Raw genomic sequence first — 24502 nt, forward strand, 5'->3', positions numbered from 1 at the left:
TAATATAAACATTGTCCAATCATACCATCTTCAATTGTTAAAGCTGTATTTCATCCTCACAGCTGTATGCATTTGCACTTTGCACTCCTTGAAATAAATTCTGTAGACAGAATTCATTCCTTCATATTTTAACTACCTTTCTGAATGCACTGTGTGATCTCGTTTTCATTAGTTGAGCATTCTGTTCTTTTGCCAATGTAGTCAGTAATTTTATAAGATTGGTAATTAGGGATCTTTGACGTTGTAAGTTCATTCTGTTGGACCTTGAAAGTGTATCACTATTCCGTGCTCGTTTTATGGTCATGATCTGTCAAAATTCGATTTAATCTTATAAAATCCGATTCTTAACTCAAATGATTACATATGCATATTCTTCAACCCATTCATTTGGATATCATTTGAAATGTTAATAATATACAGCGACATTTCAGGTTCAAATAGATGATAGCAAAAGCACACCCGCCGGGGGCAGAGGAGGTAGACTTCACAAAGGCTGACACTACCTGACACAAGTTGAAATGGACACGGCACTTTTCACAAAGCACTGCAGCTCGCTCGCCCTCGCCAATGCCAAAGAGCCTTCCCCAGCTTTTATTACGCTGTACTCTCCTCGCTCCTCACGTGTCCCATCACCTCCTCATCATGCGACCTTTCTCACCCTGTCGCCCACACCGCATACAACTATTTTATAGCCGCCTGTGGTTTTCTTTAGACTATTCCCAACCCCTGTTTTAGAGATCCGATGCAAATATGCAGTTAGAGCGACAACTTTGCAACTTGGACTCGGGTTTTTATGTAACAATGAAGATTTAGCGTAAATTTAATACCGCTCTATATATTTATCCAAATACTAATAATACCTTCTCTACAATTTTCATTACTGTCATTAATTTTTCAATAATTCTTGTTTTTTTTATTAATATTTTAATATTAGTAAAAAAAATTAAATATCAATATTCTCTTATTATTTATGTATTATAAATTTTCAGGGACAAATATGAAAAATACTGACTTTAGAAGGGCGGATATATAATTTTGTCAGGAAATTAAACAGTTTCTCTGTCATTAATTGCCTTTCGTTCCCAGAGCAAATAAATGAGGCATCACCACTTGGTCCCCACTCCCATCTATCACACGCACTCTTCCCCGCTCTGCTTTTACTGTTCTCTGTTCATTAACTTTTGAACGGGCCTAAACGGGGCCCCACCGCATCCCCTTCAGCTGCTGCTGCTCTCTCTCTCTCTTTCTCTCACTCTCACTCTCACTCTCTCGGACACACGCATCACCACTTCGCTTCTCCTTCTTCTACTCTCTTTCTCCGCCTTCCGCCGCCCCCGGGCAGCGAATGAGATTCTAGGGTTCGGACCACTGCCGGAGATGGGCTGCTTCCACTCCAAGACCACCAATGTCCAGTCCCCCGACGAGGAGTCACTTCCGGCCGACAAGCCAGATCTACGTACCAATCGCCTTCCCCTTCTCCTCCTCTTCTTTATTTTGTTCTCTTAGTGATACTTTTCGTGATCTTGTTTTGGGGGTGGGCCTTGAAAGCGAATGGGGACGCGGGGGAGCAGGACCAGGTGCCAGCGTTCAAGGAATACGGACTCGCTGAGCTGAGGGCCGCCACCAAAGGGTTCAGCCCCGAGATGATCGTTTCCGAGAGCGGGGAGAAGGCGCCGAACGTCGTCTACCGCGGGAACCTCGATGGGGGGCGGCTGGTGGCGGTGAAGAGGTTCTCGAAGCAGTCGTGGCCCGACGCTCAACAGTTTGTGGTTGGATCTCTTGCTCTTTTGCTTTAGATTTTGGTGTTTGGTGCTTGATTTGTTTGGGAACGGTATCAATGGGTTTAATGTTTGGTTCTGCTAATGAAGACGGAGGCGGCGGGCGTGGGCAAGTTGCGGCACACGAGGTTGGTGAACTTGATCGGCTGCTGCGCGGAAGGTGACGAGAGACTTCTCGTGGCGGAGTTCATGCCTAATGATACATTGTCCAAGCATCTCTTCCACTGTATGATACTACTATACTATTAATTTTTCAGTTGCATTTTCCTTTCTTTATGTCACTTGTTGTCGAAGTTCCTTTTTGAGTAAAACTTCCTTTCTTCCTTGCCGTAGGGGATCTTTTTGCTAAATATAGATTATGTCAGCTTAGCTCTTTCTACTTCAGGGAAATATTAGTTTATATAACGGTATTAGATGCATTACTCATTAACTCTTTTTATTTCTATTTCAGGGAAGTATTAGTTTATGTAACGGTATTAGATGCATTACTCATTACGTATTATGCAGCAAGCGTGGTCGTCCAATTTTGGAAGGACAGCATTATAGGCACATGGATGCTTCTGAGAGGCAGTAAAAAAGGATAATGTCTGGCAAATCATGGTGGAGGAATGTCCTCTGTCGACATGTACTGACAATCTCATGTAATTAGTACAAAAAAAGGAAATTTTGGTGGATGCTGTAACAAATTTATGCTTCACAACAGAGTCTGGAGGATTTTGGGTGGAACCTTCGAGAAATTCGAACTCCTTACATTTTACATTTGGTACTTGTTAACTTGTATGGTTTAAGGGGATTATGCAGTGGAAGAGACCATAGTTGGCTTCCTAGGGAGTTCTTAGAACATTTCTGGGTTGATATTTTCTTGCTAGTGCTATATAATATGAGATTTTCTTGTCATATCTATCTTGGGCTCAGATCCATGATTAAGTATATCTTGCTTATCATTTAACCGGTCCCAAACAATTTTTTGAGCCGGTGTTTGTGATCTTGGCAAGCTTGGTTTCAATCTGAGCTTGGTCCATTAAAAATGGATAGCTCCATTTGTTTGTATCATGAGATATATCCTCATTCTTCTTTTTCTTTTTAAGAATAGAAAGATGGTGCACATTTCATTGTCGGAAATGAAGTTTATTCTTGTTTGTTCGGCTTCATCTTATTACACCGTACTATTGCTGAATCTTTGTATGCTTGTAAGGGCATTACAGATGATGTTGCTCATTTAACATTCAGTTCCATTGTAGACTATTCAAGTAGTATGGGGTGCTGAACAACTACGTCAAATGTTTTTCCGGATCAAATTTAAATGTCTCTAGTGTTGATTTTCTTCTGGTTTGTTAGCATTCAGTTTTCTATTTTCATTGTACTTGAAGTCTGATCAAGTAACTAGGTTTGTTTCCTTGTTGATCTTCGTGATAAGAATCTAGATTCAAGGAATTTCCTCGAGGAGCTTTTTGGTGTCCTGGTATACAGTAGAGAGAAGGTGCATGGATGAGAAGGATGGGAAGCATAGCTAGCTAAATCTTGTTTACTTTTTCAATCATCTGTCACATCATAATATTCTTGTGTTCAAATTCTTATTGACAGATCATGATAATTATTTACTATGGTGGTAGTTCAAGTTATCGCAATCCTCTTTTCCAATTTAAACTTTGAAGTTCCATGCTTATTTGCATTAATCTTTCATGGTTGGCAAACCTTCTATTTCTTGTGTATTTGTTAGTATTCGATACAACGTTTTGTTTATTTCGGTGCAGAATTTGAACATAGAATTCTTAAATTTTCCTATATCAATGTTAAATAACTTTTTCATCTTCATCTGACTTATAGTTTTCTGTTCTCAGCTTAAACTTCAAATATTTTCATTGCATATCCAAGTACAAATATTTATTTTGATTGTTTTCCCACCCTTCCAGTGCCTGCGATTTCAATGCTGTTGTTAATTCTGCACCTTTTTTATGATATGATCTTGCTAATTGATATTTAACAACTAATATGGATTTTGAAAGTCAAAATGTTGCTTTGCTAGCTTTATGAATCTAAGAAATATATAACATTGGCAGGGGATAAGCACCCATTACCATGGCAAATGAGAGTGAGGGTGGCATTCTACATTGCCCAAGCGCTTGACCACTGTAATACTGAAAATCGGAGAATTTATCATGACCTAAATGCTTATAGAGTCCTATTTGATGAGGTATGAAAATTTGAAGTTGTTTGAAAGTGATGCTTTACTTTCTTGCATTTCATATTTATTGATTAGAACTAAAGAATTATATAATTAGGGATCTTCATCAAGTTAAGTGCCATTTTCGCATATTTGTAAAATTTCTAATTGACTTTGGAATGTAATGGTTCCTCTCTTGATTAGGTTTTGTTCTTTGTTAGTTGCAACTGAAAGACTTAGATTTTCCTGGAATGATGGTTAAAACAATTACACCCATATTTATTGTTTACTAGCCATGCTCCATAAAGAATGTTGTGTTTGAATTTTCTTTTTAATCTGTTTGTTTATTAGTTTGGACTAATTCTTGATTTTTTAAAATTATCTATATTGAGTCAGGATGGGGATCCTCGCTTGTCTAGCTTTGGTCTAATTAAGAACAGCCGAGATGGAAAAAGTTACAGCACTAATCTTGCTTACACTCCACCAGAATTCATGCGCACTGGTATGTTAAATTTTTAGGTTTCAGTTTTCGGTTTCTTGTGGTTGATTGTGATGCACAGAAATCTTACAATCAGTTCTGGATTCGAAATATCCAGCATGAGCCCATATACAGCAAGATCCTTTAATTTCATTGGAAAAGGTTTACACATGATCCGTGATTTAGCTATTTAATAGTTGCATATATAGGTCAATCAGGTGGGACTTTTTGTTTCCTGATTTTTTGAGGGCAGTAAATGAAGATCCTTAAAAGGGATGGTTTCAAATGCTTAGGAGCATGAGGGAGCCATTTTATTATACTTTGGTGATTGGTGTTGGGCCGGTTCTAGGGTGAGCTGGTGGAGATGGTCAGGACTAGACTGAATTTTAAGCCGAATCACCAATTTGACTGAGTCCTAGGTTGATCCTGAGTTTCAGCTAGGATATTCTTGAATGAAAAATATAACGATGATAAGCTCTACTTTCTAGTGTATGCTGTAGGGGTTTAAAAATAATTAGATCGAATTATAATGTTATTCATTACATGTTGAAGATTACTTTTAAATTTTATAACTCCCTTGTTAAGTTATCCTACTTAGTTGCCCACATAGAAACTTCAGAGATTGTTTGAATTCGACAAATTCATGTTTATACATACCACTGTAAGATATTTAGTTTTCCCTCAGCCAGCGGTGGTCTGAGTCACTTTATGGATAGGAAGTTCAGAATTGGAGATGTGATGAAATACTGTACTTCACTATTTGAGATATAAAAAGTTTAAGATTTTATTTGAAAAATTATCTTGACCCATAAAATGATATTATAACTTTTCAAGCCTGCAAGAAGCTCCTTTCATGTATCTGGACCTTAATAACATGAATGCATATACCCTGTCAATTGGATTTTATAGTTGGCTGCATTGTGGTTCTGGTTTAACTGCTGCTAGCATGGGGCCTTTGCTTTTGACATTCCTCATGCCTCCCTTCTTTGCAAATTTGTCATGGTTTATTCTAGGGCTTTAGTCAGGATATGTTTTTTGATGATAAATAATTTATTTCAAGGATTTTCATAGTTGCTTTCTTAAAAATTTTATTGGTGCTTTTGTTGGCTTAAAGCATTTTTCTAAGAAAGAAAATCTATATGATTGCCTAATATACTGCAAATAATTCATTCTGTGAAGTGAAATATTTGGTTTCTGATCATTGTTTAATTATCTTGATACTAGTTTGTGGAACTGCTAAGTTCATTAGATTCTTATAGGATTTTTATCTGGATACTTGTATTTGTGCAGGCAGGGTGATTCCAGAAAGTGTAATCTACAGTTATGGAACAATTCTTTTGGATCTTTTGAGTGGGAAACATATTCCTCCTAGTCATGTATGTTTCAAGTCACCAAAACTTTGGTAGTTCTTTTATTCTTTGAAAATTTGAATCACATGATGTTCATGATATTATTGCTATTCCTTCATCATTTGTTTTTTACAAAGAGCATAGACAAGGGAACAAACTAAAAACTTTGTTATCTAGCTAGTGATCCTGGAAGATATGCTTGAAAACTTGTAGTGCTCTTGATATATGCTGAGACTGACCTTGCTGGTTTTTAGTTCTGTATCAAGTTTTTTTTATCACTTAATCTGGTCCAAATCAGCATCTTAGAATTGTCTCTGAATTCTTTTTATCTTGATAAGTTAAAGTTAGTCCTTAATATTTACTGATTTTCTGCAAGATGGTTGGTTTCTTTTTTTGTTTGTGTTGTTGTCATAATTAGGAACTGGAATGCTTTAAACTGTTGGTGCATTTTGACTTTTGATTCGGTGGTAGTAAGTTTTTGTTATATTTGTTCTGTTAGCACTTTTTTTCTGGTAATCACATGTTCAAAATTAATATACATACTCATTTCTTCTTGTAATGATCATAAACATTGTGAAGTTGCCTTGTCTGATCTCTTTGTTTAACATTAGGACATGTTTAGTTGCTTCTAATTTTTATCATAACTGGGTAGACACTCATTTTCTGGTGGCTCTTGCTAGGCACTGGATCTTATAAGAGGGAAAAACATGTTGCTTATAATGGATTCATCCCTGGAGGGGCAATATGCTAATGAAGATGCTACCAAGCTCGTTGAACTAGCGTCAAAATGTCTACAGTTTGAGGCTAGAGATCGGCCGAATTCTAAGTTTCTTCTATCTTCTGTGGAACCTCTGCAAACTCAGAAGGAGGTAAGTTTTGACTCATTTCCTTGCATGTCTACTTGTTACTTCACAGTATTGTGATTTATGTAAATTCCAACTTTGTGATGATGTAGGTGCCATCACATGTATTAATGGGCATAACAAAAGCGCCACAAGTGTTGCCAACAATGCTTTCCCCACTTGGAAAAGCTTGTGCAAAGATGGACCTAACTGCTGTGCATGATATACTGCTCAAGACAGGCTATAAAGATGAAGAAGGTGCAGAAAATGAGGTATGGTGCAGCTGCTTTTTATTCCATTATTTTATTATGCATGTAATGACACTATATATTTGAGGATATGCATATTAGCATGTATAAACATCTGTGTATATATGAGCGTGTTCTGTTTGTGCATCGACTTTATCCATATTCAGTTCTGCACCTCTAATTAGATATTAAAGCACTTGCCAGTGATATGCATATTGGTCATATTGATTGCCTCCAACCATATCGATCATTATATTTTTGGCAGTCTCATGATGCACTGGAGAATATTTATTGGACATTTTAGTTTTTACTTTGAAGCTCTTGACAATCTTGAAGCACTTGTTTCTTTAGCTTTCTCAATATTAGTGTTGTATAAATATTAACAGTGCTACTAATTCCCAGTATCAGAAGAAGAATAAATTAAAGTTGGTTATGTCCAATACCTCTTATTTAATACATATAAAAATGCAGATATTTTACATGACAAAATAATTTTAAATGTAGTAAGAATATATTTCAAGATAAAACAATGTTCTTTCTCTTGTTCATCTAGAAGTCAACATAGTTCATATTTGTGTGCTCTCCTCAATCCATTATGTTTTTTTTCCTGGTGGCTGCAAAATGTGCTTTTTTGTGTCCAAAGGTTGAGACTTTGATTCAGCGATTTGTTGCTTCTACTGCTTACGATTCTTTTTGGAAATGACATTTACTAGGTTCTGGCAATCTTATATTTGATGTATTTCTGTTTTTCACTGTAAATAAAGCTTTCTTTTCAAGAATGGACACAACAAGTGCAAGAGATGTTGAATACAAAGAAGTTTGGAGACATTGCCTTCAGGGACAAAGATTTCAAAAGTGCTATTGAGTATTATTCCAAGGTGTGATACTATGAATCTTTGATCATGTCGTATCTCTTTCCTTAGGAACTATTCCTGCAACAATTAATTTTGCAATTTTTGTGTAAGGTAGACTTTTTATACTTAAAAATCATTGTTTCCTTCGTGTCAATCCTTTCCATTTTACTCAAATATCAGTTCCTCAAAGTGTTGGAACATGGAAAATTTGTTGAATTAATTAGGTCCGGGAAGTTTAAAATATTTTCTTAATGATCAATCCGGATAAAAAATATCCCTCCTCACTTTAAACACCTAGTTTCAAATTTTGGTCTGATTTCGATACTGGTCCATGGGTGGGCCAATTGGTATCTTATAATGATCGGCGTACAATACCGTGTGTCAGTATTTCCCCATGCCGATCAGGATGGCTTGGTCGGAGCAGAATGAGGTGGAGGAGGTGGAGGCAGGGGAGAAGGATGTAGCAGGGGAAGAGGAAAAGGTGGAAGAAGTGGGTAGAAGAAGGTGGCAAACTGTAGTTTACTGACTTTACTTGCCTTGACTTGCATCATCCTTTCCAACCAACTTGCTAATACTCTTGTAGTGAAGAACAGCATGTAGAGTTAATATCCAGAAACATATGATGAAACTGCTGACTAATAAATAAGACTCTTAACAGCCACCTTAAGGCCTCATTGCGTATCATCTTGTATTTTGAGACTCGCCTACAACTTATATTTAAAGAGGAAAGTAAAAAATATATGTCGTGAAAGCGTTCAGTGATTTGTATAGTAAGTATATCAAGACGAGTTTCAGGAATTGTTGTAATTCAATACTTTTTATGACAGTTTGTATGGTTGATTAACTATCATTATGATGTTTATCTTGTTATGTTCATGACAACTTATATATTTTACTTATGCTTCTCGAGTCCTGTATAGCTTATTGGATCATGCAGTTGGAACTGTTTTAGGATCACTTGAATTAAATGTATTAACTACTAAGAGTTACTTTTGCTCTGCAACAAAACCAGTTAGTGGCAATGATGTCGGTTCCATCGGCCACAGTTTTCGCGAGGCGTGGCCTATCATACTTGATGAGTGGTCAACCGGAGCTCGCGCTACGGGATGCCATGCAAGCCCAGGTGTGTATGCCTGAATGGCCAACAGCCTTCTACTTGCAAGCTCTTGCCCTCTCCAAGCTTGGAATGGAAACTGATGCCCAGGATATGCTCAACGATGGTGCTGCCTTCGAGGCCAAGAGGCAGAACGGCTGGCATGGCTAGATGATCTCAGTTCTCTCTCTTCCTTGTGCTTCTCCTAGCAACTCAACAGTGGTTCGTCTTGGGTTGTCAAATGTTGGCTCTTCTTCTTGGGAAACCAGAGCTGTGACCCCCAACAGTGGATGTTGAGAAGGGAATCAGCCAGTGTTTTGTACAAAATCTTCAGGAAAAGAATGATTCAGTTAGTGAAGTTTCCATGGACATTGTATTAGGATCATCATTTATGATGGCATATCGATGTTCTTGTAATCACATGACAGGTGGGGATATTTACATTGACGAGGGTCGATACTTTGCGCAATATTTAGCATGACCCTTAGATCTTTGAATTTTCATTCCTTTGAATTAGCTTTTGACTCTTCAATATTTTTTTTTGAATAAAGAATGTATATGTGTATATATGTATAATACCTAAATTATATTTAAAATATATTTAATGTTTTTACCATCATAATATTCAGTCTGGTAGATTTATAAGTATCTTTTAAATTTTCAATGTCTCTTTTCCTACAATAAATGACAAAAAAAAAAAAAACAGTAATGGCATATATGAAAAAATAATAATAAAAATAATAAAAACTTCTATGAGAGATGTTATATGGAGCCTTTTTAGAGGTCTTTCTGCAATCTCGCCCCTTTTATCTTTAAGCCTCGTGTCCGCACGGCGACGGCCATTCTCAGCCCTAAATCTCTCCTCTCGTCGTCCTCGTGGCTTCCCGACAGAATCCAACGTTCTCTCTGATATTACTTTTTATTCTGTTGTATCTTCAGAATGCTTGCTTTGGGATATGCCCCGTCGATTCTTCCTGGCGGATCGGCCTTGTCAAATCATCCTCGATCTATTAGCGGTTTCGTGGTGAGCTTGTCTTACTTCCTTTTTGTTCTTAATACTAGAAATTGATTCTATAAGCAAATCTTGATGTATTAGCTCGACCCGGTTATCCATCCGCGAATCTGTTTGTTGAATTATTCGGGACTCTTGAACTCGGGTGGATTCTTGTGGGAAGAACTCGTTGTACTATGGCTACTTTGTTCAGCCTGCGATATTTAACCGTAGATGTGCTATTTTCGAGTTTATCTTAGATTTGATTTAAGTTGCATGGACAAAAAATATCTTTTTTGGACATCGGTAATTACTCGACTCTGATGCGTGTTGTCTTTTGGTTCAAATCGTTACAGCATTTGCTTGGGATGTGCAAAATGAGTCCCTCTCTCCCTCTTAATCAGTTTCTTCCTAACCATTCTCTCTTTTGCATGTTTTTGTGCTTTGTCTGATCCGGAGCACCTTATTGTCATTGAAGAGTAAGGATTGTTGGAGACATCTATTCGAGTTTCAGTTCATGTTATAATTAAAATATCTTGGTTTGGTATGCAATAATTGTTTCCAAGAGAAAATGTCTTGACAATAACGTAGAGAGAAAGCCGGAATTAGATTTTGTTCAGATATGGAAATGTTGGTGATTGAACTTAGCTTGGACTTAATAAGGTGGGATATCCTATTTATGTCCTGTAACAGGAATCCACAGGTCTTCACAATTTAACTTTGATCGTGATAGGACTTATTTTTGTCACTTATATGAAGCAGTCATTTACATAGAATCTGATATTAAGGCTTCCACTGTTGAAAAGAAATGTTGTTTTGGAGCCTCATACTGAAACATATGACTCCTTCTGGATCCTAGTATCTGTTAACACCTTTGAAACATGAAATCTATTGAAGCCACCATGATGACCTTGGGTTGCATTATGTACCTTAACATATAAAGACAAGTTAACCTCTCAAAGAAACTGAGTCACTTTTGTTTCATGTGAAAGGCTACACTGCTATTCTCTTATCATAATGGAACTTTATAGACTGGCAGATCAGAAGGAACATGACATCTGTTTATGTACTATGTTTAGCTTAATACGTTTGAATGTTGAAGGATATGTTACAGCCATGTACAACATTGTCCCTCAGCAATTGAATTCTTATGCATAATTTTCTCTGTATTAAGGGCCTGTTATTTAGGATCTGTGGTCATCTTTGTCACACAGTTCTAATTTTTTTGTTTCAACTATCGGAGTGCAGCTCCCTTCCTTTCACCTTTCAGTAGAGAATTTACAACTGTTGTTTTGGAGAGGGTCAATCGGATTTCTTGGTTATAGAATTGAGAGAACCATCATATCTGAATTTCATAAATTTTTAAAAAGCATTACAATTTTTAGTTGTTGAATCATGAATGCTCGGTCGCTGATAATACATCTAAAATTTGCTTGAAAACAAATACAGTTTTCATCATTCAATTTTAAGATGTCTAATTTCAGGTCTCAGAGCCACTTCTGCGCTACTTATTTTTAAAAAGTTCTTGATAGTTGTTTTGGGTAAATTATTGAGTTACCTACTGTCCTTTTTTAAGTGTCATAGGCATGACTATTCTCTGTTATTATTCTACAATTTTAATCTAGCAATGTTTCTTTCTTTTGTAAAGTTCATCCATTTTTAGTTGAATAATTACATTCTCCTAAAATGCCAGGTATGTGGAACGAGAGGCCCTAGACCTAGATTTCCTCGTGTGTGGAAAACAAGAAAGAGAATTGGAACAATTTCCAAGTCACAAAAGCTTGTTGAATGTGTAAGATTCTAGCATTTTTACTTGTGCAACCATCATAAGATGGTAGATGGGAACCTCATATGCAACCTCTAATCCTATATGCTTGAACCAACTACTTATAGCTGTATTTTCTATTCCTTCACGAATTCCATTTTTAACTGCTCTTTGCTACTCTCGTCATCCTCCTAGTGGAAGTCTCTTTTATAACAAAAAATGTCATAATATTGATGTCTTAAAAAGATATTCATGTACTATGTGATTGCCACTCTTTTTATGTATACTGGATTGGGCTTTTTTCAGGTTTAAGGCATATTCATGTATTACTACTGTCATATGTAGATCAAAATTTATGGATCCATGCAAGGTCTGCAATTTCGTACCGTACCGGAGTTTCGACGTTCGCTCGGCACGGTACGAAACTGTATACCGAGCGGTATACCGTTTGGTATACCGCTCGGTATATATATATATATATATATAACTCGGCGACGTCGTCGCTCACTTCTCGCAGGCGGGGCGACGTCGCTTCGACGATGTCGCCTCGTTTATATATATATATATATATAAATTAATATATATATATATATATATATATATATATATATTTATTTATTTAAAAGGCGACGTCGCCTTTTCCTTCCCCACGCGGGGCGATGTCGCCTCGTTTATATATATATATATATATATATATATATATATATATATATATATATATATATATATATATATATATATATAATTTTATTTTTTCGTTCCGCCCGGTAGTGGGCGGTCCGCGTACCGGTATGCCGTCGGACCGGTATGTACCGCCCGTACCGGGCGATATCATTCAGTATTGCCTACCTTGGATCTATGTAGCTTCTTTAGAATGGAGCTCATTGCATATGGGGAGTGCCTCCAGCATTCAAGATTAATCAATCTCTTAGCAGTGTGAGATAACATCATTTTCAATTTTCTAGCAGAGAAGGTACAACAAATATTTATACAATTTAGTCATTCTGTTCGGGTTTAACATTTTTTGCAAGAACAATGATATTATTTTAACCCAAAGGTTAGGTTCCTGATATATTTGCACTTCTTATATAACATGTCTTATGTGCTTAATTCTGGTCAGCCTTGATATCTGTGGAAGCATGCTTAAGATAGTTTGTAACAACCAAAAGCAGTAATAGTGAATTTGGAGCAGTTGTTATGGACCTTGTGAATATGTCGAATGCCATGTCAATTATTTTATATATTATGCTTGTTCTTACTAATCTATGCATTTAGTATCATGAAAGAGAATGATCTTTTTTTATCTCTTGCAATCATAGAATGTTGCTCATCTCCTAGTATTCACACAGATAAAGGAATTATCAAATGTCAAGGAGGAGGTTTATGGAGCCCTTGATTCATTTATTGCTTGGGAGTTAGAGTTTCCTCTTATTGTAGTGAAAAAGGCATTGAAGAGACTCGAGACTGAAAAGGAATGGAAGAGAATAATTCAGGTAAGCATCAAAATGTCAAAGGAATCATGTAGAAGTTTGTTCTCGTGTAATTATTGTTTAATTTCCTTTTATTCCGTAGCACCATATATTGGCATGAGCTTTGTGCACCATGCTTGTGCTTTTTATTTGTTAGCTCATCAATTTTGTTTTATAGGTGATCAAGTGGATGTTCAGCAAAGGACAAGGAAAAACCATGGGAAGCTATTACACTCTGTTAAATGCTTTAGCTGAGGATGGCCGACTTGAGGAGGTGGAGGAACTATGGATGAAAATATTTTCAGAAAATTTGGAAAGTTTGCCTCGTGTTTTCTTTGTTAAAATGATTTCAATATATTACAATAAGGGCATGCACGAAAAGATGTTTGAGGTAATATGAATAATGTCTATCTACTAATCTCTTGTTCTGGTCATACTTTATATTATTGTCTCTAAGTATGTTTATATAGACACCTAAGATGCATTGTTGGCTAAGCTAGTTTACTTGTTTTCATCTCTTTTTCACTTTTTGCTTTAAATTAGATAGTTTCAAGTGATAGATATCCCTATCCTTGTTGTCATGGTATGCATCTAAGAAACGGGCTACCTGTGCCACATCCAGTAAAGTTGAGGAAGCTTGTTACTCATAAATAAAGGTGCACCTCTTTTCCTTTAAGAGACTTTCTGCAAGGACAAAATTGTGCAGCCCATGAATCAAAAGTTGAAAGGGACAACAAACCCTCAAACCTAAAATTCTATGTTCTGTTGGTGGCCCTTTGTAGGTTCCTCACTATGCTCACACAACCTTCTTCGACTAGGTTTGTGTTATGATAGACATCAGGGGAAAGGATAACAGTCCCATGTCACACTATGGTGGCGGAGGCTTGTGGATCTTGAGCAAAAGGCCACTCTTTTCCTTTTTGGGTTTCTTTTTCAAGAGCAAAATCATGCAGCACATGTGCCAAAATGAATTTAATTCTAGGAGCAACAAATTCTTGATACCAAAATTTGTTCATGGATGATGAGTGGTCTATGTAGGTCTTACTATACTCACACTTCCCTTGATTGGGGTTTTGTTGAGTTATCCATGAAGTCATAGATAAATAGTCCCCTGTGGGATATTTCGAGGAGGCCTGTGTCTCATAAGCTAGAGCCCATCCCTTTACCTTTGTGAAACCTTTCCGATGTGAAAATTATGCAACTCATGAGCCAATGAACATATAGTTGGTCCAAAAGAATGGTTTAATTAGTATATATGATAAGTTTGTCTATAGTTATTTTCTATTGTCTTTTCTTAGCTCAAAGTCTTTGCCTTAAAATTACACCTACATTATGCTGTTAGAAGTTACATGAACTATTGTTCTTTCGTAGATGCAGCAAACTTCAAATGCTTTCTCCAAATTGAATTTATGCTCTACTTATAATTTAAAACTGATAAATCTACCCACCCTTTCCAACAAACATGTGATACAATTTCTTTGTTCTTCCAGTACTGCCAATGCCTGTTCCAAATCCAGAAAAAAAGGAGAGTTGTGTTAGTCTATAATAGTCAATCTGAAACTTGATCAGATCTCATGAGCATGGATTTTAATTGTTTGCATTGTTAGCCAACTCGAAATAGTTGAGACATTACAACTTGTTCTTGTTGTTTTATTCTCCGCAAGCAGATTATTCAGGTCTTAATGATGCTGTCATTGGTTTGTCAACTTCATTTAGGTTTTTGCTGACATGGAAGAGTTGGGTGTCAGGCCAGATGTTTCAATTGTAAGAATGCTAGGTGATGTTTTTCAGAAACTAGGTATGTTGGACAAGTATGATAAGCTGAAGAACAAATATCCACCTCCAACATGGGAATATCGTTACATCAAAGGGAAACGTGTTAGGATCCGTGTAAACCAATTGCAAGGATCAAATGTGGAAGCACGCACAAGCTCCGAAAATATGGAGTAAAGGTTGCATAAGCCTCCATCGACATGCAGTCTGCACTTTGATGAGCCAAGAATGAGATGATGGAGCATTCTGCAGGAGGAACTTTTATGTCAGGGAACTGGTCAGCAATGTAATCAGCACCGCCACTGCATTATGATGGACACTAAATAGCTGAGAAAGAATTTCATGAAAGTACCGCTGAGATCTGTTTATGCTAAGGAGTTTCTTTAGATAGAATAGAACCTGCAAGCTGTTGTTCAATGCCAAAGCCAAAAGGTCCTCGAATGATAGAAACAAATAGCCTTACTTGAATGCGCCTAGCCAGATCAAAAGACCTCCAGGAGCCTTATGCAACCAAGCCATTGTCTGATCAACGCTTGGAAAAGATCAACAACAGTTGCATCTCCTTCATTCCAACAGTCGGGCAAGAGGAAGTTACCTGCAAGAAGTCTGTTGAATATATGACTACCTTGCTTTCTAGTTTCATCTGATGGTTATTAATTTTCTGTAACATGTTATTTTGTCGGCGGCAGAAAAGATAGCAGTAAGTACTTTACATGAAAATACATTAGACCAATTAGGAGATTAAGAATGTTGAATAAATACTAACGTAGATCTCTCAATTATTCTCTTTTTGCCGGATGTAATTACTTTGTAACCTGGACAGTGTGTGATCCGAATGTTAAAAGTAATTTACTCTTCTTTTGTCCTTTTGTTGAGCTAATCAGATATCAGATGCTTGATGTGCCAGTGTTGTTCGATGCTACTTATTCCCACCTTAACAAAAAGGAGGTTTAGGACAGCTAATGTGATCGTGAGACCCAAAGCTAATTATGTACCATAATCTTTATATTTTAAAAAATTATATCTACATCTTTATATTAAGTAGCAATATATTTTTTATATTTTTAAAAATTATATTGACATCTCTATATAGTTTAAAAAAATAAAACATCTAAAATTATTTATCATAATAATATTATTTTTATTAAAAAATATATAAAAATAAAGGATAAAAAAATAAATTTAATATTTCGGTGGTAACGGATAGTGACATCAACGTCGACATAGCTATCACCCTCCGCCTCCTCTCCCCTGTTGCCACCCAACATGCCACCTCTTCCCGTTGCGCTCATCCTTCCCGTTGTCATAGTTGGCGAGAGCCCTCACGACCGACGATGACAATGACAACGATGGGAGGGGTGAGCATGAGGGGAGAAGAGGCGACGACCCAGAGCCCTCACAACTACCTTTGCCTTGTCCATCTCCTCTTCCCTCGCGCTCACCCCTCAGGGAGGTGGATGGGGATCGTAAGGGCTCTGGTCGACGCCTCCTCTCCCCCTCGCGCTCACCTCTCCTGTCATCATCATTGGCCGTGAGGGCTCTGACCGAGGATGACAGCGACAATAGTGGAAGAGGTAAGCGCGAGAGGGAGAGGAGGCAGAGACGACTATGTCCGCATTGGTCGATTATTTTTGTAATTATAAGGATGTCAATATAATTTTTTAAAGTATAGGAATCGAGATACTAGAAGTGACTAACCATAGGGATAATAGATAATGAGCCATAATACCTAAGTGTACGATCAAGCACAACTAGATTCGTGATTTGATTATCTTCTGCCAATAATTATGGCGTTCGAGGTTGGATCCGAGATGGGATTTCGGTTGTGTCATCCTCACATAATGATATCGTTTGAGGCTGGATATATTATTATTCTACAAGTCATTCAAGTCTTAGTCATTCGCTCTATAATATTCCTAATCTTTTTATGTAACACTGCAGCAGAAGTATGGTCTAAGTTACAAACCATCATCGCTAATCTCTATCACACTCGCATGTTAAGTCTTTTATCCACTTTGATAAAAATAACACGAGAGAGAAATATTATTACTGATTATATATAAAATCTAAAAGTTATTATAAATGATTTGGCCTGAATAAGTTATCTCATGAATAATTAAAAAGTTATTGTTCATATTTTCAATAACCTAGAAGATGAATATAAGGAACGGTAGCAATTTCATATGACTTACCGATATTATTTGAAGAACTATATGACAAGTTAGATTGATTATGAAATATATCTAAAATAAGAATATATGAAGACAAGACTAATTATCATAACTCAATTCAATCAAAAATCTAAATAAAAAAATTAAAGCAATAAGAACTTCAATAAATAATCGAACAATATGTTTCATGGATACATGCATAACACACAGAGCTATCATCCTCCATTATATTATCAATCTTCAACCATAATAATAATTTTAATCCAAACAATTCAGAAAATAGCCTTTTGATAAAAATGGACGCATAGTAAAAGTTTGTTAATCTTGACCCAAGCCTATTGCTACGCCTAACTGACTTTAAGCAAATATCATAATTACTCAGACGACTCGTTCAAGTAATTGGATCATTAACTATGACGCTTCTCATTATATTACTTAAATTTATAGAATTTATGCATCCACACCAATCATGGAGGCAATGAAAATATTATCATTGGTGATGACAACGGAATCCCTATCACTCACATTGGTTCCACAATACCTAATTCACACATAAATATTTTCGCACTTGATAATATTTTATGTGTACCTTGTTGAATCTCAAATTTTGATGATAAAATCAATTGATGAATTTATGGACTACTAAGCTTTTAAGACAAATGACGCAAGAGAAACTTCGATCATAGACTTGAACTATTGAAAGATAAATCGTTGAAGTAGGAGAATCAAACGTTGGATCGAAAAACATCATGTTAAAGATTGGACGTCAGGTTGAAGGATTGGTCAACGTGCCGAATGATGGATTTCGTGCCATGAGTTTAGGCATCGATCGGAAGGATCAGGTATTGCGCCAAGAAGATCGGATACTGCGGGAGGTCAATATGTTGATAGATCGGGCAATACGTCAAAGGAAAGGACGATGCACTGAAGGTTAGGACGAAGTGTCGGATGAGCAGATGATATGCCAGACAACATGCCGAAGGCTTCATGAGTGTTTAAGTCTTGATTGAAGTGGCTTGGAGTCTAATTGAGTTGGTTTTGAGTCGTAACAATGTCAAATTAATTAGAAATTTATTGGGCCTGAACTAGGGCTGAATTAGGCCTGTTGAAAGGCCAATTCAGTGACCTAGGATTAGGTTGGGCAATGGTACCTCCAAGCCTAGGTGATGGTACCATCCATGAGTTGGAAAGCACAAATTATAATTTTCGAGAATCCCGACAATACTATCGCCCACGACAGCGGTAGTACTATCAAAGTAAGCAGTGGTATCGCCAAAGTCTAGATTCCCAGGCTCTGTACAGCGGTAGTATCGCCCAACGCAAGTGGTAGCACCGCCAATACCCCAAAAACCTGGGGATTTAAATTTTTGGCTCTATTTTTTAAGTCATTTAGGGTTTATAAATACCTCACTCATGCTTGCTTAGTGAAAGTATGAAAACTTATGATTTGAAGTATGTAAAGTCTCTTGAAATGTGTTGAATCTCTTCCTCCTTGACTTTAGAGGTCATACTAAGGAGGTGTGTGATTTTCTTGTAAAAAAGATATGTGAAGGTTCTCTCCTAAGCTTGTGAAAAAGAGAAAGAGTTGTAACAAGAGTAGTTGATCTTCACCCATTGAAAATAAGATCGGTAGTGAAAACCAATGGCCTCGAGGGAAGAGAAATCGAGAGTGGACATAGGTCGGGACAACCGAACCACTGTAAATCTAGTTTGTATTTATCTTTATACTTTTTTTTTTCTATTACTAATTGATTTAGTTGCTCACTACCCTTACTCACATTCTAAGTTAAACATATTCGATACGGATTTTTCGATTAAAAGTTTTTAAATCAAAACTTTTTTTTTGAAAAGGAAATTATTGAATCTTGGATTTTGATGATGAAACCAATTGATAGTGTTTATGATTTAATCTGTATTTTGAGTGACGCATGATGCTTCGATCAGGGAGAGACAATTAAAGCATGAAGAATCATGTTGGGTCGGAGAAAAATATATCAGAAGATTGGACATCGAGCCGAAGAATCGATCGAGATATTGACAGAAGGCTTGGGCCATGAGTTCGGGCATCGAGCCAAGAAGAGCGGATATTGCACTAAGGAAATCGTAGTTGCGGAGGTCAATTGGCCGATTAGGCAATAGGCCGCAAAAGAGGACGATGCGCCAAAGATTCGGACGAAATGCCGAGAAACCAATGACATGCTGGACAACACTTGATTTGCTTTGTAATAATTGTCTAGATCAAAGTAGGTTTTATGTATGCAGGATTAACTACGATAGCAATGCATAAAGCAAAATGAAGTCCTTGAGTCAAGAACGCGATTTCATTGGGAGTTCGAGAGTTCGTCGGAAGTCCGAACATTCGTCGAAAGTTCTACCGGAATTGACAGAGAATTCTAGGAGCTTGCCAAAGATGCTCATCGGAACTCACCAAGAAGATCGTCGTAAAGTCCGAGAGCTTGCAGGGAGTCCGTCAGAACATTGCCGAGAGTTCGTCGGAAGATCACCGGAAGATCGTTGTAAGCTTGCCGGAAGAGCAATTGACGTACCAGAACAAGAGTACTTTGATTATGTCTTAGTTATTTTAGTTAAATAGTAGATTGAGTTAGAATTGGGAGGTAATCCCACTAACTTAATTAGGGGCCAATTAGATCTTTAACAGGGCTGAATTGGGCTAGATTGAACAGCTCATTCAACCCCTAAAAACATGGCCAACGATGGCACCGCCTGGGAGACCCAGTCTCCTAGGTAGTCTGGGTGGTGGTACCGTTGGCAGTTAATGATGTCAATGGTGGTACCGCTAGAGCTCGGTCTCTGAGCTCTGTCAGGCGGTGGTACCGCCCAACATAAGCGATGGTACCGCTAGGACCCCGAAAACCGAGGATGAGACATTTTTAGGCTCCAATTTTAAATCAACTTGAGGCCTATAAATACCCCTCTCATCCCTGGTTAAAAACACAAGTATTGAGAGTGAAAAAAGAAAGAAACGCTACCGCAATCTTGCGTGAACTCCTCTCCTTTTTCTAAGTGTTAGAATAGTTTGAGAGAGAAGTAAGTGAGAGTGTAAGGGTTATCTCATAAATCCGATAAAAGGAGAAAGAGCTATAAAAGGTGGTTGGTCTTCACCTATTGAAGGAAGACCGATAGTGGATGCTGATAGCCTCGACGGAGGAGGAATCGAGAGTGGATGTAAGTCACGACGACCGAACCACTATAAAATCGGTTTGCATTTACTTTTATAGCAAACAACCTCTCCTCCTTACTATACTTTTACTACACCTACACTTTCAAGTTAACATCTTCGGAGATCAATTTTAATCGTACGAAAGAGATTTTTCGAAACCGGCGTTTTTACCGCTATACTAATTCGCTCCCCCTACCACCCCCTCCTAGTGTCGACTCGTTCCTAACAAAAATTACTAGTCATATATGCCCGGTAAGCCAATCATGTGAGTGATGACACGTGTGACTTAACACACAGTCTTTTTTCTTATTATATTTTGATATTTATCACTTTATATTGACTATTGCATATATGCATGTATATATTATGATGTCCTTGGATCCGTGCAATGGAATCGGATCGTGATGAGATCACGATAATGAGACCGATTCACCTTTAAACACAAATCCTAAATAATCTCGGTCATAGGTTACTCGAGAGGGACATCGAGATAACCATATAGATTGATGTGCTATATACTCATCCATGTGATAGATGTAGCTGGTCTCATAGCTGCTCATGTAGGACACTAGGGATACAATACAAGTGCTCATTAGAGAATAAGTTTACTGATTGATCCGCTTATGAAATGCTGGATGGTTGACGATACCTTATTGTCAGACAACGATTCCGTGGTCCCAGTGGTATATCTGGTACTTAGACTTGAGATACCAAGGATGTCCTGTATGAGTACTTCATTCTTTGATACTGGACTTATAGGTTTGGGTGTCCCAGATCTAGTACAGTCGGCTATCGGGAGTGGTAGTCAACCTTATGAGGGCTATTAAGTGTCGATAGAAGAATATCTCATATGTTCTTACTCAAACAAATCCCTAGCCAAGGTCATTCAGATTGAGAGAGAAAGAGTTCTTTGGGAGAATCCGATTAGAGCAAGACTCGAGAAGAAACCGTATGGGTTTGACAACACCATGCCCGGTATATGGTCTCTGGGATATTAGATGGATGAGGGACTATAGGTACATGGTCACTGAGGACATATATGTCCAATGGATTGGATTCCCCTGTATCGTTTGGGGACTACGGCGTAGTAGCCTAATACATCCGCAGTCGATGAGTCGAGTGAATTATTATAGAGATAATAATTCATTGAGCTAGAAGGAGTTCTAACATCTATGACTTACGGCCATCTTGATATTGGGTCTAAAGGGTTACACACATATGGTAGGCATTGTGATAAGTAGAGGTTCGGATATGAGATATCCGCCGGAGCCTCTATCTTATTGGATATCCAATAAGCCCCTGAATTATTGGATCCTATAGACGAGATCAAATAAAAGCTCATGAGAGATTATTAGATAGAGATCCACTAATCTAAGAGGCTTGGGTAGTTGGATGAAGATCCAATACCCAATAGGGGAGAATCCATTAGGGTTAAGTTGATAGGGGACCTCTATAAATATGAGGTTTTCAGTGGTTTATAGGCTAGAGCTTTTGTTTGCCTCTCCTATTCTCCTCCCCCTTTCCACCTCAGAGCAGGCCTGGAGTTTGGAGGAGCATCATTGCAGCCCGACTGTGTGGATCACCGCTAGAGAGGAGGGCACTTGACCTCCTTCACCCTCTCCTAAAGATCTGTAAGAATTTAGGGATATACGATCTCCCTAGGTAACACAATATGTTTTATACGTAGTTTTCTATTTCGTGGATTTTGCGCACCAATCTTCGCACGACGACGAACATCTCTTTGGGAATATGGGATTTTGTTTTCTGTTCTTCCCCTGCGCATGTGATGTCGCTCCCAAAGATTTCCCAACAAAAATAACATCTCTATTGAATTCTTTCCTAGCTCATTTATTGTAAAAGATCTAAGCATGGGAGCATCCTTGGTCCGAGATTAGAATAAAAATAATATCTACGAGTGATTGTTAAGTTCGTAAATCATCTAACCAATTATTCTTGCTTTAGTTGTTATTCTAAAGTGTTTATGTTGATGTTTAGGGCTCTACCCAACTATTTCCCTTAATGATTTTAGATTTATGATATTTTCATAAATTACTTCACTAAATATACATGGTTATATCCTCTCAAATATAAATCTAAGATTACCATAGTCTTTACTCATTTTAGAAAGATAAACAAGGATTTTTTTTAGTTTATCATTAAAATAATTTATTCTAACGGAGGAGGTGAATACTAAACTCTAACAACTTACCTCTCATCATGTGGTATATAACATTTCAAGTTATCACTACACACACCTAAATTAGTTAGCTTTGTTAAACCGAAGCACTAACACATTGTTGAAACTGGTTTCATTGTTCAACACCAAATCTCTATGCCACTAACCTTTTGATCAACAACCTTTCAAACTGTAATCTAACTCATTAACTATATCTTATCCTATAATACCAGTTATCAATTGAAAAGCTTTTTCATAAAATCTTAAACTTTCAAAAATTTAAAGTATTTGATTATTTATATTATTCTTGGCTACGTTCCTATACTTCACATAAGTTAATACCAAGATCCAAACCTTACATCTTCATTGGAGATTCCCTTAAATATAATATTTTTTAATGCTATGATCTTCAAACTCAAAAGATCTCTGTATTAAATTATGTTATTCTTGTTGAGTCCATATTTTCTTTCAAAATCTTGTTCCTTCAACAAGCGAGCCATAACAACAACCATCAATCATTGGGTCACATGAGTACTTCTCAAACTCCCTTAAGTGTACTTCTCATCATATCAACCAATAGTTTTTCTTTAGGCCTATACTCCTTTGTTACTCCTATTCAATAGCACCTCACTCCTATGACTTTTCCATCTATTTTTTTGCCAACTTGCTCTACAATACTTAAGGAAGTGATGCCCATGATGTCTTTGTCTTCTTCTCGACCAAGTAACATTGAAGTGCATCAGCCTGATTAGATATGTATCACTAACTCTTCACTAACTCTATCACTCAAGGTTGGCATGCACACCAACAAGATGTTAACAATGCTTCTTACAGAGGACCTTAATTGAAGATGTCTTTATGCAGCAACCCCTTAGCTTCATCTACCCTCAATATCTAAACTATATTTGTATACTACGAAAAGCTATTTATGGACTTTGTCAAAATCCAAGAGCCTGGTAAACAGAACTTGGCTCATTTTTTATATCAGCTAACTTTGTCAACTCCAAGTCTGATACTATTTTATTCCTACAATAATCAAAGGGATGTACTATATATCTACTAGTGTATGTGTATTACATTATTATCATAAGCAATAATTTCATAGAAATCAAAAAATTTCTTAAGTAATTAACAGATCGATTCTCCATCAAAGACATAAAAACCTTAAACTATTTTCTAGGAGTGAAAGCAACATTCACATCTTTTATATTTTTTCTATCTCAAAAAAGTTATATTCGAGATCTATTATCAAAGACGAATATGCAAGATACCAAAGAAGTTGTCCCTCGACTCTCCACCACTAAGTAACTTAAATTATATTAGTACAAACTTATTACGAATATCACATAGTATCGATAAGTACTTCGTTTCTTACAATATTTATCTCTCACACGTCTAAGCATTTCATTTGTAATTAATAAATTATCACAATTCATGCATCGATCATTCATTGTGCATTAGTTTGCATTAAAATATGTCTTACAATATTTTAAAGGAAGTCTAGACTTCTTCTACATAAATACTTATTGCTTTATTTTCATTCCTTCGTCGATATTAATTGAGTAAATAATATTAATGATAGAACATCTACGTCAGCCTACATTATCTTTCTTGAAGCATATTTGATATATTAGATTTCTAAGAAGTAGAACACAATCGTAAGATCTACCACTGAAACTGAATATCAAGTCATTGCCACAACTATTGTATAACTCAATTGGATCACAATTCTGCTATATGAACTTGGCATCACCTCTTAATCCATCTTATAATATATTATGATAATATTGGTGTCACCTACTTATGCGTCAATTCAATATTCCACCTACGCATTAAACATATTGTTATCGACTTTCACTTTATTAGAGATCAAATTGTCATATATTAATTATATGTTTCTCACATCCATACTTTTAACCAACTAACATATTTCTTCACAAAGCCTCTAATTTATAACATATTTTAGTTGTATTGATTCAAAATTGACATATGCTTAATCTTATGATAGCATGATAGAAGATTATAATAGAAATAAATATAAAATAATTAGTTTATATTCCTTACAAATTTTAATCATTAATTAATCTAAATTTAATGATCAATCAAATATATAATTATATGATTAAAAAAATCTCTTCCTTCAAAATTATATAAACACATATTAACTCAT

The 24502-nt window shown here is 36.7% G+C and overlaps 2 protein-coding genes across 2 annotated transcripts; both read left to right on the forward strand.

The window, feature by feature from the left end:
- The first annotated feature begins 1234 nt into the window (after positions 1-1234).
- LOC103981260 (serine/threonine-protein kinase BSK2) lies at positions 1235-9309 on the forward strand. The gene is made up of 10 exons (XM_009397921.3): positions 1235-1456; positions 1549-1769; positions 1869-2004; positions 3839-3972; positions 4339-4444; positions 5711-5796; positions 6450-6638; positions 6725-6883; positions 7624-7737; positions 8726-9309. The coding sequence occupies exons 1-10, from the start codon at positions 1378-1380 to the stop codon at positions 8975-8977; spliced, it is 1476 nt and encodes a 491-aa protein (XP_009396196.1). The 5' UTR covers positions 1235-1377; the 3' UTR covers positions 8978-9309.
- A 297-nt stretch (positions 9310-9606) lies between these two features.
- LOC103981261 (pentatricopeptide repeat-containing protein At4g21190) lies at positions 9607-15670 on the forward strand. Its single transcript, XM_009397922.3, has 5 exons — positions 9607-9830; positions 11491-11589; positions 12912-13055; positions 13210-13422; positions 14748-15670. The coding sequence occupies exons 1-5, from the start codon at positions 9747-9749 to the stop codon at positions 14979-14981; spliced, it is 774 nt and encodes a 257-aa protein (XP_009396197.1). The 5' UTR covers positions 9607-9746; the 3' UTR covers positions 14982-15670.
- The last annotated feature ends 8832 nt before the right edge of the window (positions 15671-24502 follow it).

This window comes from Musa acuminata, chromosome BXJ2-4 (assembly GCF_036884655.1).
Source record: "Musa acuminata AAA Group cultivar baxijiao chromosome BXJ2-4, Cavendish_Baxijiao_AAA, whole genome shotgun sequence".
Lineage (NCBI taxonomy): Eukaryota > Viridiplantae > Streptophyta > Magnoliopsida > Zingiberales > Musaceae > Musa > Musa acuminata.